At 37.9% G+C, this 14,844-nt stretch overlaps 1 protein-coding gene across 1 annotated transcript in view; it reads right to left on the bottom strand.

Annotated features, from left to right (window-relative positions):
- Positions 1–3,544, bottom strand: part of LOC148014429 (uncharacterized) — a 50,795-nt gene extending 47,251 nt beyond the window's left edge. Inside the window, exon 1 of the mRNA XM_087667010.1 lies at positions 2,865–3,544. Within this exon, the coding sequence (XP_087523136.1) occupies positions 2,865–3,392 (528 nt within the window). The 5' untranslated portion in view covers positions 3,393–3,544. The remainder of the gene's footprint in view (positions 1–2,864) is intronic.
- Positions 3,545–14,844: the final 11,300 nt, after the last annotated feature.

Here is a 14,844-nt window from a genome sequence, read left to right as displayed (position 1 = left end):
TGGTGATTCATCACAGCAAGGGGAGTTGGAATACCGTAAGGGGTTGGGAGAATCCCACTGTAAATCAACTTCTTCTTCAATAAAGCCTTGCATTAATTGTTTGCTGATGTAATTAAGTTATAATCAAGGGTTTACCACCCATCCACGGAAGAAAGGCTGGTTACAGAGGCAATTTAGCTCCACCAAATGTTGGCAAAGATTGGCTTTCTGCACACAAGTCCCACTCAACTGCACGTCGATAGCCCGAGTGCCTTGGCACTAGCCAAAGGCTCTAGCCAAGAACCCCATGTTTTATGCTCATACAAGGCACAGAGGTTCAATATCGTTATATACAAGAGCAAATCATAAATTATGAGTTAGAAATGGTCTACTGTCCTACAACAGATAATGCAGCAAATCTCTTCACCAAGCCTTTACCCAAGGCTTCTATGCTTCATCGCATGAGATTGTTGGGTCTTCAAACTCTCCCAAGATCTAAGAGGGGATGTTAGCTTAATCTTATTTTGTCAATCCATCATCTCCTAGTTGTGAGCCCTAGTCAAAGTTTGACATGGACATTTGGTGCTCTAACTGTGTCTTTCTTCCTAATTTTGGTGTGTTTGTCAGTTATGTGCCTGATGGGTTCCACCTTCCCAGAGTGGCTGCAATTTTTTCCCAACTACCTAGATGCCATGTCAGCATTTTTTTGTGTTTTTGTAAGCTACCGACTGCATTCAGGCCGGCCAGATTTGTTGATTTCCAGTTATATAGAACTGGTTTTTTTCTTGGGCCAAACATTCAGTTTTTTGTCTCACATATGCTCCTCAAGTGGCTGCAATCTTCTTCTCCATCATGGACAGCGAGAAGTAAACTCTCCATCCCCATCATTGTCACCATCTCCATCACCGTCAAAGGTGCTAGCATCATTATTCAATCTGATCCAATGCCTTCACTGGCCCCTTGGGCTATGTGTAGGGACTGATAAGTTCTCATTGTATTTAGCCTTCTTCTTTGCTCAATGTAGATCATTTTCCTCTTCCTATTTTCTCTCATTTTCTCTCTGTGTTCGTGATTCTCTTCCATTGCGCACTCTCACAATTACTCATCTAGTGCGTGTGAGAATTTGCCAATTAGTCAACCTATTCTCTCACACACACCAAGCTCTGAAACAAACTTTGCACTAGGCAATTAGAACAACTAATCTATTGTCCTTATACATGCTTAGAGATATGCATGAGAAAGCCATGGCACGACAAGTAATTAGTAGCATCTACTTGTTCTAAGTTCATGAACAAAATATTTGAAGTCGTCTCATTTCTGTCAACTTCAAATTTTCAAGTGAATGTGGATGAATTTAAGTTGACAAGGGCCACTAAAAAGCATACACAAAAAGAGAGACAAGGAGTAGGACGCCATCTTTAGAGAACTCAACATGAAGTTCAAGGAGATTGGCTGTCAAGTATCACATACTCATAGGAGACAATAACCAAGATTCCCTTCTCAAGGTGTTACAATTGGTGGTAGCACAAACGACGGTCAAAACCTATGTGAGGTGTGGTTCTAAAAACTCTTATACTCCAATTGCTCGTATTGTTGAAAATACCCCTCTTTGAGAGCCAAACTATAACAAGCAAGGCAACCTACTTTCCAAGCACTTCAAACTCATCTAGTGATGACCATGAGTCTCATGTGAGTGATGGGTTTGAGGACTCATCTGACTACTATGAGCTCTTGTGTCTTAGCCATTAGGTTCTTTTTGTATCTACATTAGCTTGCTTTTTATATTTGTCCCTTGGTACTAATGACTTGCCATACCATGATCCATCATTGCAACTAGCTCCCTTTTTTAGTCCATTATGCATATCTTCAATCCTATAAATGAAATTGTATCTTGGAAAGTGCTTGTGACTAGAGTCTTGGATTTATATTTTGTCTCAACCTCTCGTCGTATTCATAAATCATTGTCAAAACTCAAAGCAAAGACATTTGTGGTTTGTAAATTGTAATAGTACTAAATGGATAATGCCTTGTGACACTGAATCTCATGGGTAGCCACTCTCATGTTAAAACAAGTAATATTTACTAGTCTAACCCTTAATCTATGTATCTTTTAATGATTGTATGAAACACTAGATTTTATCCGGCATTGTTTTATGTACGTTCTGTATACTAGTCCCATGGATTGGCGGATCGGATGGATAGTACCTAACTACCCTACTCAAAAAAAATGCTTTACATGTGCAGGAAGCCCAATGTACATGCTGCCACTACAAATGCCATAAGTTCTCTTGTGAACAATTGCTATTGCAGCCATCCTTTGGTGGACTTTTCCCAACAAGAAAGCCCAAACATTCAGCTGCTAAGATTATTGGAAGGTCACCCCCAGTTTTGGACAGAAAAAGCACCTAAATTTCTACTGATAATTCTCAGCATTTTCATTTGTGCACCGAGGTGGGACATTTTTGCGTTAGGTCTGTTATACTTTAGTCATTGTCGATACGATTGCCAAGATGCAGTTACGGTGAATTTTACAGTTGCATTTGTCTGCTGCTCACATTGCATTTCAACCCGGTTATCAAAACCTCTGTCCTCTTCCTACGCGCAGAACATACATAAAGGAGATAAATCAAGGGGTGTGACTTTTTGGGCAGTAAAAGAGTATCGGTGCAATCAAAAATACACAAACTTCTTTATACGATAACATCAGGTAGGTTTGCATCATGTAGCATAAGCAGTAGACTTTCGGTCACTATAAGACGAAGGTTAAAAGGGATCGGTAATCTCATCAATACCCCTCATCAAGCGTGGAGTTTCCAAACAAAAGGTCACGCAGCAAGATAAAATGAGATGTACAATATCTGAAGTACAGAATGAAAGCATTGTACCTCCAAATTGAACTGATCAACTCTGGAATCAAATGAGGAGCTCCGTGTCACTGAAACCGCGGGCATTGCAGAGGTCTCCGACGGAGACAGTGATCCATGTCCTGGGAGCGGGAGTGGGGAGAAGGGCAAAGGTCCATTGGAATCAAACAAATCCGACTCTTCGCCCTCTTCGTCTGTACTGTTGAGATGCTTGACGGGCGAGCTGGTCTTAGTGTGTTCCTCCGAGAAAGGCCGTTGGGCTTCATCAACACTGTCGGCGCTTCGGTTGACGGTTGTGCACGGGCTACTCTCCTCGAGGAGACCATTTTTGCAGTGTTCTGGCTTGAAATCATGTGATTGGATTGGAGGTGTGCTAGCGGATGGCTGTTGCAGAGGAGGAGGGGCCTCTTTCTCTTCTGAAGGGACCGGATGTATCCTCGTCGCAGGAGAGGGAGAGGGAGAGGGAGATGGAGAGGACCTCGTGGACGACCACAGGGAGCTGTTGAGCCACTCGGGAACGCTCTTTCGGCTCGTGTCTGCGGAACCCATCGCCCAATCCGGCGATCAAGAACAGGGAAGCACCATTAGAGCAGCAGCTGTTGAACAAAAAACAAAAGACAGGATGAAAGCCCAGATTGGGACGTGAACGTGTGTTGCGATCCGAGAAGTGTTGTTTACTCGAGCACGAAGGTCATATTGTGACACCCCTTTTCATGATATTTTTTTCATCTTGTTACTTAGGCTGGATTCACATTCATTCTGATAAAGGAGGTGTATGATAACATCACGTCGATGTGACGAGCTCTCGTACTCCAAAATAAAAATGTCCGGATGTAAAATCTTAACCTGCATTACCATGCCACACAAAACATGCCCAACAGCACTTGCGCTGAGAATTGAGCCAATGAGTTTGTGGTTTTCACACCATACTACTACCAACTAGCCAACAATAGAGTAACACTTGTAAATGTTCGTTTTACATTCAAGATTGTCTCCTAATATGTGTGAAACCTAGACGACCAATTTATTTCCGCATGTTTTTTATGGATGTGATTAGCTAAAGGAAAAGTGAATTGTCCCTACAAACTGCCTGCAAATGGGCAGCCTAGGCAGCCTCCTCCCTCTTAGAAGAGAAACATTTATGCCCAAAAGGTGAATGTAGTAGGCCTAAGGGCCTTGAGTACACCACATAGCCAGTAAAGTCTTTCCACATTTGCACTAAGCATATGAGACTTCCATTTGCCTATGCATTGCCATCACCTTGTGTGAACAAGACAGGGCAACTCTAAAGAAAAGTATTTTCTTCCATGGTACCATCTGAACCCATCCTTACATGAATTTTTTACCAATCAAAACAATCGTGCAAGCACCAAACAATTGTTTCTCACCAGAGCGATTGATAAGACAAGGATGTCCACTCACTCCATTGCTTTTCACGATGGTGATGAACCCACTAATCAAAAACACTAACTAGCTTGTGTCTCAAAAAGTGATTAGAGGCCTACAACTCCATAGCGAAATATAGTTTACATGGCAATTGTTTGTTAACAACAATACAAACATTATGCTTAAAGAGGAGGAGGATATTCACCAACTCTAGAAGATATATGTTGTCTTTTATGAAGTTTCAAGCTCAATATTAGCTTTTGAAAAATGGAGGTCCTTTAATTGCATCTTGATAAGGACACAAACATCTTAAATATGTTTCAATTGAAGAACATAAGGCCCAAGAGGGTAATCAAATGGGTAATCAGACACGTTGCCTAATGGGACTCTCTATTTCTTTGAAACAAAGATTTAACTAGCTACTACACAAAATAAAGGTGAAGATGGAAACATGGAAGCATGTGCAATTATCATTGCTTGGGAGATTGGTAGTGGTGAAGCATGCATTGTCATCTATGAAACTCTTTACGGTACTGTTGTTCTTATTTAGCAATGATTCATGGCAAGGGAAAAGGGAAACACTTTGATTGGCTCACACAATCAAGATTGTTGTGAGGTGTTGTTACATCCCTAAGCCTATGCAAAGTGCATAACTGGACTACATTGCTATATGAGGAATTATAGCAAACTACTCTACTACTTCAGGAAATCAGCACTTAAATCAAAGATAACACCATACAATTGTGAAGAAATATTATATAATGATTATGACAACAATAGGAAACGAATAGACAAAGAAAATTATGGAAATGAAATGTAGAGACAAGAAGAAACAGGGTGTAATGTATCAAGACTATATTCCACCATCAAATATGATCATTTGCTACAACGTGATCATCAAGATAGAAGAATCATAATACCCCTTCATGCCACACCAAATCTAATTGCATGCAACCACTAATCACATGAATCTCAAAGTCCATTCACATCAAAGACTACATACACTAAGATAAAGACTAAGGGCAATACAAAGTACTATCTCATAACTAGATATGATATATAAAGCCCTGGCTAACACTTGGCACATCTCTGTGGTTGACTAGCCATAGCCAAGACTTGAACCCTTAACCATATTTGAATGCCTTATCCAAAAATATGGACAAATTTAGAGAGACATGATTATACCTCACCCAAAGCCCTACCCTTCAAAGTGGCGTACATAGAGAAATCATGAAAATGGCCTCTCTTGTAGGATGTTCATAACCCACAATAATGTGGTTGCATAATCCACTCTTAAGATAGCCATCAAAGGCATATGCATACATATATGATGATGAGCTATCAAACAAAAAGACAATCATAGTCCACTCATGAGCTAGAGTGCTCGTGCACAAGATGAGAATCTAAACCTAAATAGGTTTGAGGTTGCTCCTCAATTTGCGTTTCACTAGTAGACGTAGGCACTAACTCCCTATCATGTATCTTTTTAGGAGTTAAATCCCTTATTTTGACTTCTCGATGATATCTCACAATATCTTCTCTATGTCAGACCATGCAATAGCTGCAACTTCTCACTATTCCCAACTCCTTTGGCATTCTCCATTGTAGAAAGCATCTTAACCAATTTGTCATACTCTTTTTGCAATACATCCATCTTCTCTTGCAAATTGTCCTTCTCATGAACAAGAGACTCTAAATTTTCTTATATACATCCTTGCTGAATAATAGCATAAGGATGATTGATAACATGAGACATTCTATTAGCCATTGTATTCCATTGGTCCTACATGAGTTTAAACAAAGTACTCATCATAATAGTAATATATGCTTGTATGAAAATTGAGCCATCAAGGTCAATATCCATATCTTGCAACATCTAAATTTCTACTTGCAACCATGACTCAAACCTAGCATCCAACAACACTCTTTCTGTTCTAGGTTGGGCACTATAATGAGCCACTAATTGAATTTCATTTTGAAATTTATCATGCATACTATTTATCCATTCTTTAAACAAACTTAAGGATACCTTGCATTTTTGTAGCATAGATCCGTACTCATCAATTTGCCCTTTGAGAGCATCAATTTCACTCTCATGAAGTTCCTTCAAATTTTGTATTTCTAAAACCAATACATCTTTCTTATCTTTTTCCTCTTTGAGTTACTATTGCAAAATATGTACAACCTCGGCCCATGTGCATGTTGCATCTAAATTGCCTAGCATATGAGAAGGAATAGATGCCTTATTGTCTTCATGCACATCTTCCATATCATGCATAGGTTCATCTTTCTTAAGCATGGTAGAGTCCAACTTTGCCTTTGAGAATCTAACTATCTTTTACATGCCAAAAAAAACCATGTATTGCTTCTCTTCATGTTTGGATTCCATATCCAACCACTTTGCAAAATCCAAATGCATAGAAGTATCCAAGTCCATTTGATGAGCATTATGAGTACCGAGATTCATATCATAACAAGCTAGCTACTTATAAGCATCATCACCCACACAATCCAAAGGTGCACCCTCTTGTTGCTAACACCCTTCATGACCATGTGCATTAAGAATTAAACCATTAACTTGCATGCATTTCTTAGAAGCATTGTGCATCATATTCTTTGAGCTATCCCACAATGCAATCTTTACATTTGGAAATTCATGCAATAAGTGAGTATAGAGAGCTACCAAAATTGGACCAATCCTACTATTTTGTTGCATTCTGCAAATAATAAATACAAATATCTCCTACATGCAAATTCTCTACCCAATTTTGAACCTAACATGCAAATTCTCTACCCAATTTTGAACGGCATTATTCTCAACACATCACAATATTCCATAAGTGTCACGGGTGATAGAATTCATCTTTATGAAAAACAAAAATCATTCCATGAAACCATTTGATGTATTGTCGTCTTCACAACAAGTCTACCTATCTAAACATGTCGTTATTGCGTGTACCTGTAGGGTTCCCAAATTCAGCTTGCATGGCTTCCTCAGTGCACCTCTAGTGTTGCTTGATGTTATCATTATATACAATAGAAAATACATCAAAAAGAAGGGAAGGTGTAAGTTTGCCCCCTATTTTCCCACCTTCCTTATGATCTCAAGTTGCATCGTAGCATGAGAATTGTTTGCCCATACAATGTAAGGAAAGTCAACAAAATTGAGCATCCCAATTTGCAAGAGCCATGCTCTTGTGTCAGGATGTGAGGTATCCAAATACAAAAGAGAGTCCATAAATTGTGTGGACTACTCACTTGCCTTCTGTGAATATTTAGGAGTCAATTTTGGTGTTGATTCATCCCTCTTGGATGGCATGGAATTGGGTGGACTATCATTGGTAGACAACTCCATGTCATCATCATCATCACCGTAACAAACCGCCTTGACAACACAAAATGTACAAAAAATTAAAAAAAAAAGAAATCTCCCATGGTAATTTTCTTCATCGTATACAAAAGAAAAATTGTTGATCCTTGCATGAACATCCCCCCCTTTCTCCCACTAGCCAAAGGAATTAAGCCTTAAAAGTACCAAATTGGTGGGGATAAGTTATCCATGTGAACTCCTCCTTAGGCATATGTGCACACATATACACGTGAACACATGCATGCACATTTCATAAATAAAAATATAATTTATACTTGTGAACTCACTCTTGATATACGGTTGTGCATTTACTTAAAATCACGCGAACACGTGTAAAAAGAATAGTTTTTGAAAACACGGGCTAATTATTTTCAACAGTGTATGTGTGTTATTCCTTATCATGAAAACTCCACCTTAGTCGTTGACAAAACATGAAAATGAAAAATGGGAAGAAATTATGCATGCATGAAAATGAAAAATGGGAAGAAAAGAAAAATCATCAAATTAGTCTAATTCTAACTAAAAGCCAAAGAGTAGTTAACTAAAAGAGAGAAAGAGTTCAATTATAAGTAGGACTTTACAAGAGAATAACACATGGTGAGAGAGAGATAAGCAATGATTAGAAAGAGTGTACTTTTTCTCCCATCTCTTGCCACATAAGAACTCATTCCTCTATTTTTTTAACTATCATATTAAAAAATTTAGAAAAATCCTAGTACTTTTTAACCTCCACATGACACCTCATTTCTCATATCCTAAATTTTCATGAAAATTTCAAAACGAGATTCTTTTTTATTGATTGAAAATTTCTAAGTTGCCACATCAGTACTTCTCCGTCAATTTTTCACAAAAATATTTTGAGATATTTTTAGCCACTTTCAACCTCATTAGGACACCTCATACCCTCTTTCTAAATTTCTCTTAAAATAAAAAAACGAGTTTTTTTTAAAAAATCTCAAGGTGCCACCTCACTAGAGATATCTTACATATGGCATTTTCATATTAAAAAGAATTTAGAAAATTTTAACAAGCTGCTGACACTTACTTAATCAACCCATCGCCCATCATTTTCATGGTGCCACCGTGTGACACCTCAAATGCCGCTTATGCAAGCACCATCCCACACCCCCCATCCTATAAATAAGACCTCTCCATTGTAAAAGCATCCCACACCCCTCCATTGTAAAAGCATGAGTGTGGAGCTAAACAAACTCTATTGTGAAGAAAGGCAATCAAAGAAGCGACGACGACACCCTTATGCTACCAAAATCTTCTCTTAATTTTCTTCTTTCTCTAAAATCCAAAAATATCATCATCATGCCGCCAAAAGAAGACGAGGTGTGGCATCACCCCCAAATGTGGCTATGCCACCAAAATTGTCACTTAATACGGGGTCGGCTACGAATAATCCTAGCCAAAACTAGGTTCTAAAATAAATTAAGAAAATGCTATTTTATTTTAGAAAACTCAATAAATTAATTATCTAAAATGATTTTTAATGTTAGAATTTGGTGATCTTTTTCTTTATCGAATGGCAATTCTTTTTTAGAAAGAAGGAATCAATGACAATTATAGTTAAAGTTAGATTAGGTTCTAGTTTATTGGAAATAATTAGAAAATTTGTTGTATATATACATGGGATAATAAATTCAATTAAAAAAAAATGATTGCTATGGTCTAGAAAAATCCTAACATAGAATGTTATACTAAAGAATAGACAAGTATGCTTGAAAATTTTCTAACTTTGAATGTTATGCTAACTATTATGCTCTAGAAAATTTTACATAAAATGTTAAGTCAAAAATCTCGTTTAGCATCATATCTAGTTTAAGGCTTATCTAAGGTAATCTATTAGAAAACTAATATTATCAGAATATCAGAATTAGTATTAAAAAAACATATATAGAATATTAGAATTCTTTTCATGATTGAGCTAACCATAAATTTTAGTATCACACCTATAAGAATGACATTAGTGGAATCCTTAGAAATATTAAATATTAACTAAGGATAAATTAGTTAAGCCCATTTTTAAAAGTTGGTTATAGTAATAATTATTTAGATAAATTATTTAAATTTGAGTTATTATCTTGACTAAAAATTAACAATTTCTTTGAACATGTAAACATATAGGACTTATTTCTATGATAATGATAATTGTTAATAGAATTGAATTGATGCCATGAGGCATATTCCACGGTGGATTCCGTGAGGTTTTACGGTGGATTCCGTAAACTTTGATGACCAGTTCTCATACACAAAGTGGATTCTTTGTGCGAGAAGTTGATGGGGACGCCTATCCTTTTCGGGCGTTTCATTAATTTAGTGTGTACATGGGTGATTCCATAGCGGGTGATTCCGCAAAATGCATATTAAATTAATAAACGTTTATGAGTTTAGAGTGCGCACTCGTAATAAATTAAGGTTAGGATTTATTTCTAACCAGTTGATTTATTTATGTAGCTGAAGACTGCTAGGTATTCACTTTTGTCGGTTTAATTGTATTATTTTACTAACGATTGTGAATGCTTCAGTTGATGTGTAGAGATAGTAGCAGTGGCGGAGGAAAGCATTGGAGTCTAGCGAGTATTCGACCTATGGATTATATTTTGATAGGCGTCACGCCTATATTTTGTTATGTCTATTGAGGCATCGATTATTTATTATTATTTTGTATGTGCCTATGCGCACGGATATGTTATTTCTATTTGGGACATTATGTTGGGCGTGCTAGACTCTATGGGCACCGTCCATTAGCTTTATTTCCTATTTTTGTAAAAGGCAAACTCAAAAGCTAAAAGCTTGTCATATTTTTGTAAATTGGGCTATTATTGAGCATGAAGATGGAAATATACATAAAATATATGCTTTGTGAAGCGCTCACACAAGGCATGGGGGGAGATTGAACCCAATTGGTCTCTTGCTCTTGTCGTTCATGCTTTTTACATTGTTTTTTGTGCAAAAAGGTAGAGTTCATTGTTCTTGGGGACCTTCCGGGATTCACTACGTGAGCATACAGCGACCGATCTGCGCACCAGTGGTATCAGAGCGGAGCTACGATCAAGAGCTTCCAATCGCTACCCATCTCGTGCGAAGGCGGAGCTCCTGGAATGATCGGGCTCTACGGTCAATCTCGTCACGAACCGTCAATACAGGCAGACTTCTGGCGATCAAGAATCCCTGTTTCTGCTATCAGATCGCGAAGGACCAGGCAATACAGGCGGAGGACCACGCATTCATCTCCTTCATCAAGTCGTCAAAAACCAGAGCTAAGTTTCATCACTACAAGCCTAAAAGCTTAAAAAATCAAAAGTTATAAAGCTTAGTATTAAGCTTTAATAAGCTTCAACTCATAAATTTCATCTCGGGCGGCGTCAGTATCTTCTCGCCGTGTTCAAACGCGACGTTAACATGCCGCGATACCAGAAAATCACATTGGGCTTAGTAAGCCATAAGTCCCATAACTAAGCTAAGTCAGACAAGACAAATCTCCAACAAGTTAGCAACTCCAGGTCCTGCACTCCAGAAATCAAGTTCTACAAGTCAATTGTGATCAAGTTCTGCAAGTTCACTAAGTCGGCTAAGTTCTGCAAGTCTGCAACTCTACAAGTCACCTAAGTTTGCAACTCTGCAAGTCAGACTAGTCAACTGGAGTCAGAACTGACTTGTGCTCAAAACTCCTAGAAGGGTTGTTCCTGCGCAGAAACTTCGAACTGCAAAGTTGTTCGTTGGAAGGTGTTCTACCCATACGCAGGTTTGCTGAAGTATTTTCAGTACACGAAGAAGGAAAAATCGCAGATTTTCTGAAGATTGAGAAAGAAATACCCAAAAACACATAGCCTTGTAGCCCCGAATTTGAGCTACGCTCATCCTGCTAACCTGATTTTGAGTGAGAAAGGTATTTTGAGTTTTACAGGATGATGGAACCACATATGGATGATCCTATGGCTGAAGACGACCTACCTGAGCCTACCATGGAGCAAAAGCTGGACCTAATCATGATGTAATTGGAAGAAGAACGAAGGGCTAGGCAAGCATTGTAAGCGCAATTGACAAAATTACAAAGAGCGTCTACCGACAAAGAAGAACCTCAAGCTGAAGATTTGATTCGACGTACCATCGACGCCACTCTTGAAGCTCAAACCATTCGCAAGGAATCAAAGATAAGTAAACGAAGTTTCAAATTTCGCACTTTCAATGGCATACGAGAAGGAAAGACTGTTTTATTATTCATTAGTCAGTTTGATGACTATTTCCATGAGGAAACCTATCCAGAAAAAGATAAAATCAAGTGTGTTACTAATCATTTGGTAGATAGAGTATCACTTTGGTGGACTGTAGTACGCAAGAGCATAGAATGTCCTGCTACTTGGGAAGATTTCAAGAAGAAGTTCATGCAGAATTTCCTTCCACCGCAATTTCATGAGAAGGCTATCAAGCAATGGGATCTACTTCAACAACGGGATCGTAAGCCTATTCCTCAAGATACAGAGCGTTTTTGGAATGCACTCCTACAGCTACGCATGCTTGAAGACGTACCAGAGACTACGCATAAGCGGAAGTATATGTCTGGACTTCTTGGACATTACTACGCTGAAGTGAACATGTTCAAGCATGCTACTCTTGAAGACGCCATCTCACTAGCTCACGACACTGAAGATAAGTTACGCGGTAGAGACAGACGACCACAGCAATTCCAAGCCAATGGTAATTATGGATCTAAACAATTCAATTCCAATTTTAGAAGGTTTAATCCAGGTCGTTTCTCTTCATCATCTTTCCGCAAGAATTGGGCTAAACCACCTGCATTACCATCCAATGTCAATCCAAATCCTAAGCTTATTCCACAAGCAAATCCAAATGTACCTAGACTTCCCGCCATTACAAATAATGTAACCAAAGCCAAGCCAATAGTATGCTATAAATGTCACCAGCCTGGACATCTCGCAGCAAATTATCATTCAAAGAAGCCACCAGTTCATATCAACTATCTTGGAGCCATGGACGAGGACGAACATGAGGATATGCTTGACTTCACTGAAGATGAAGACGACACTACTACTATTTCCGACACTTTACCAGGTATGCCTACTCCACATTCATTATTGACTATGAAATGTTTGGTGCATGGAAAGGAAAAGACTATTTTGCATGATGACGGTAGTACTCATGATTTTATTTCAGCAAAATTGGTAAAAGAATTGAAATTACATACTGTATCTACTCATTATCGCATAAAAGCTGCATTTTTAGGAACTAGGTATAATGGTACACAAGAAGTGCAAGACTTAGAGATTCAAATTGGTTCATACACTGAAAGAAGAAATTTCTTAGTTGTTCCATTACAGTCGAGTGACATTATTTTAGGAATGCCTTGGCGACACCAGCATAACCCAGATATAGATTATTCCACACACACAATGAATATTAATTTTCAAGGAAAATCTATTACATTATATGGTATGCATGCATCTAATGTTTTTCCACTGCTTTTGCATACTCAAGCAAAACGTGCATTACGCAAGAGTAGTAAATCATATCTCATTTGGGTGAATGAATTGCAAGCAAAGGAAAATCATATGCACCCTAGGCATAAGGAATTTCTTGCATATTTTAAGGACTGTTTTGCAGAAAACCTACCACCAGGTTTACCTCCTTCACGTCCAGAAGACCATAAGATTGATTTGATCCATGGCACACAACCACCTTGCAAAGCACCATATAGGCACGATCAGATAGAGCAAAAAGAAATCCAGAGTCAAGTTGAAGAAATACTAAATAGAGGTTTAATTCGACCTAGCAATTCTCCATTCGGTGCACCTGTACTCTTAGTCAAGAAAAAGAATAATACCTATCGTATGTGTATTGACTACCGAGCTTTAAATAAGATCACTGTAAAGAATAGGTATCCTATACCTAGAGTTGATGACCTTATGGACAAACTGCAAGGATCTTCTATATTTAGTAAAATTGACCTTAAGTCTGGATATCATCAGGTGAGGCTAGATAAATCTGACATATTTAAGACTGCATTCAGAACACAGTTTGGTCATTACGAATTTTTAGTCATGCCATTCGGATTGACTAATGCACCTGCTACCTTTAGTAGAATGATGAACCGTATCTTTTTGAAATATCAGTACTGTGTAATTGTTTTCTTTGATGATATTTTGGTGTTTAGTCAAAATGAGAAAGAGCATTATGAGCATTTGTCATTAGTTTTTCAATTATTGAAAGAAAATCAACTGTTTGCAAATCCTGAAAAAAGTGAATTCTTTAAGACAGAAATTGAGTATTTAGGTCATATTGTATCATCTGAAGGAATTAAAGTTGATCCTAAGAAAATTGATGCAATATTGCATTGGCCTGTTCCTAAAAACGTGCATGAGTTACGCTCATTCCTTGGTCTTGCTAGTTTCTATAGGAAGTTTGTACGTAATTTTTCATTACTTGCTTTACCATTAACCAAACTTCTCAAGAAAGGAATTGTTTATCAATGGACCGAAAATCAACAGAAATCCTTTGACTTACTGAAACATGCATTAACCAATGCCCCTGTTCTACAGTTGCCTGACTTTAATAGACCATTCTTTCTAGTTGTGACCGATGCTAGCGGATCAGGAATAGGAGCCGTACTAATGCAAGACAATCATCCAATAGCATATTCTAGTTCTAAGCTGAGACCCTCTAAGCTGAAATATTCCACATATGACAAAGAACTATTAGCAGTTGTACAAGCATTAAGACAGTGGAAACACTACTTAATGGGTTCAGAATTTATGATAAAGACCGACCAGCAAAGTATTAGACATTTACTTAGCCAACCCCAAATCTCTGACCGTCATATCAAATGGGCTTCCTTCATTCAAAGTTTTCATCCTATCATTCAATACCAACCTGGAAAAGAAAATGTAGTGGTTGATGCATTGAGTAGAAGACCTGCAATTCATAATATTTCTGTCATATCTTTTGATTCTTTGATTGCTATGAAAGATACATATCACTAGGATATTACTTTTCATTCTGATTGGAATAAATTAGTTCAAAATAATTTCATTCCTGTTGATTCATTGTCATATAATGATGGATTTATGTTTTATGAAAAGAGACTGTGTGTTACTATTCCATTCCGATCTTTTGTTTTAAATGAAATTCATTGTCCCCCATATCAAGGTCATAGAGGTATCATATCTACATTACGTATGTTAACTGAAGATTTTTATTGGCCGCATATGGATGCAGATG

Source organism: Lygodium microphyllum, chromosome 25 (genome assembly GCF_053477565.2).
Source record: "Lygodium microphyllum isolate KBCC chromosome 25, Lygodium_microphyllum_v1.1.10, whole genome shotgun sequence".
Taxonomy (NCBI): Eukaryota; Viridiplantae; Streptophyta; class Polypodiopsida; order Schizaeales; family Lygodiaceae; genus Lygodium; species Lygodium microphyllum.
This window is presented reverse-complemented; position numbering and strand designations above follow the sequence as displayed.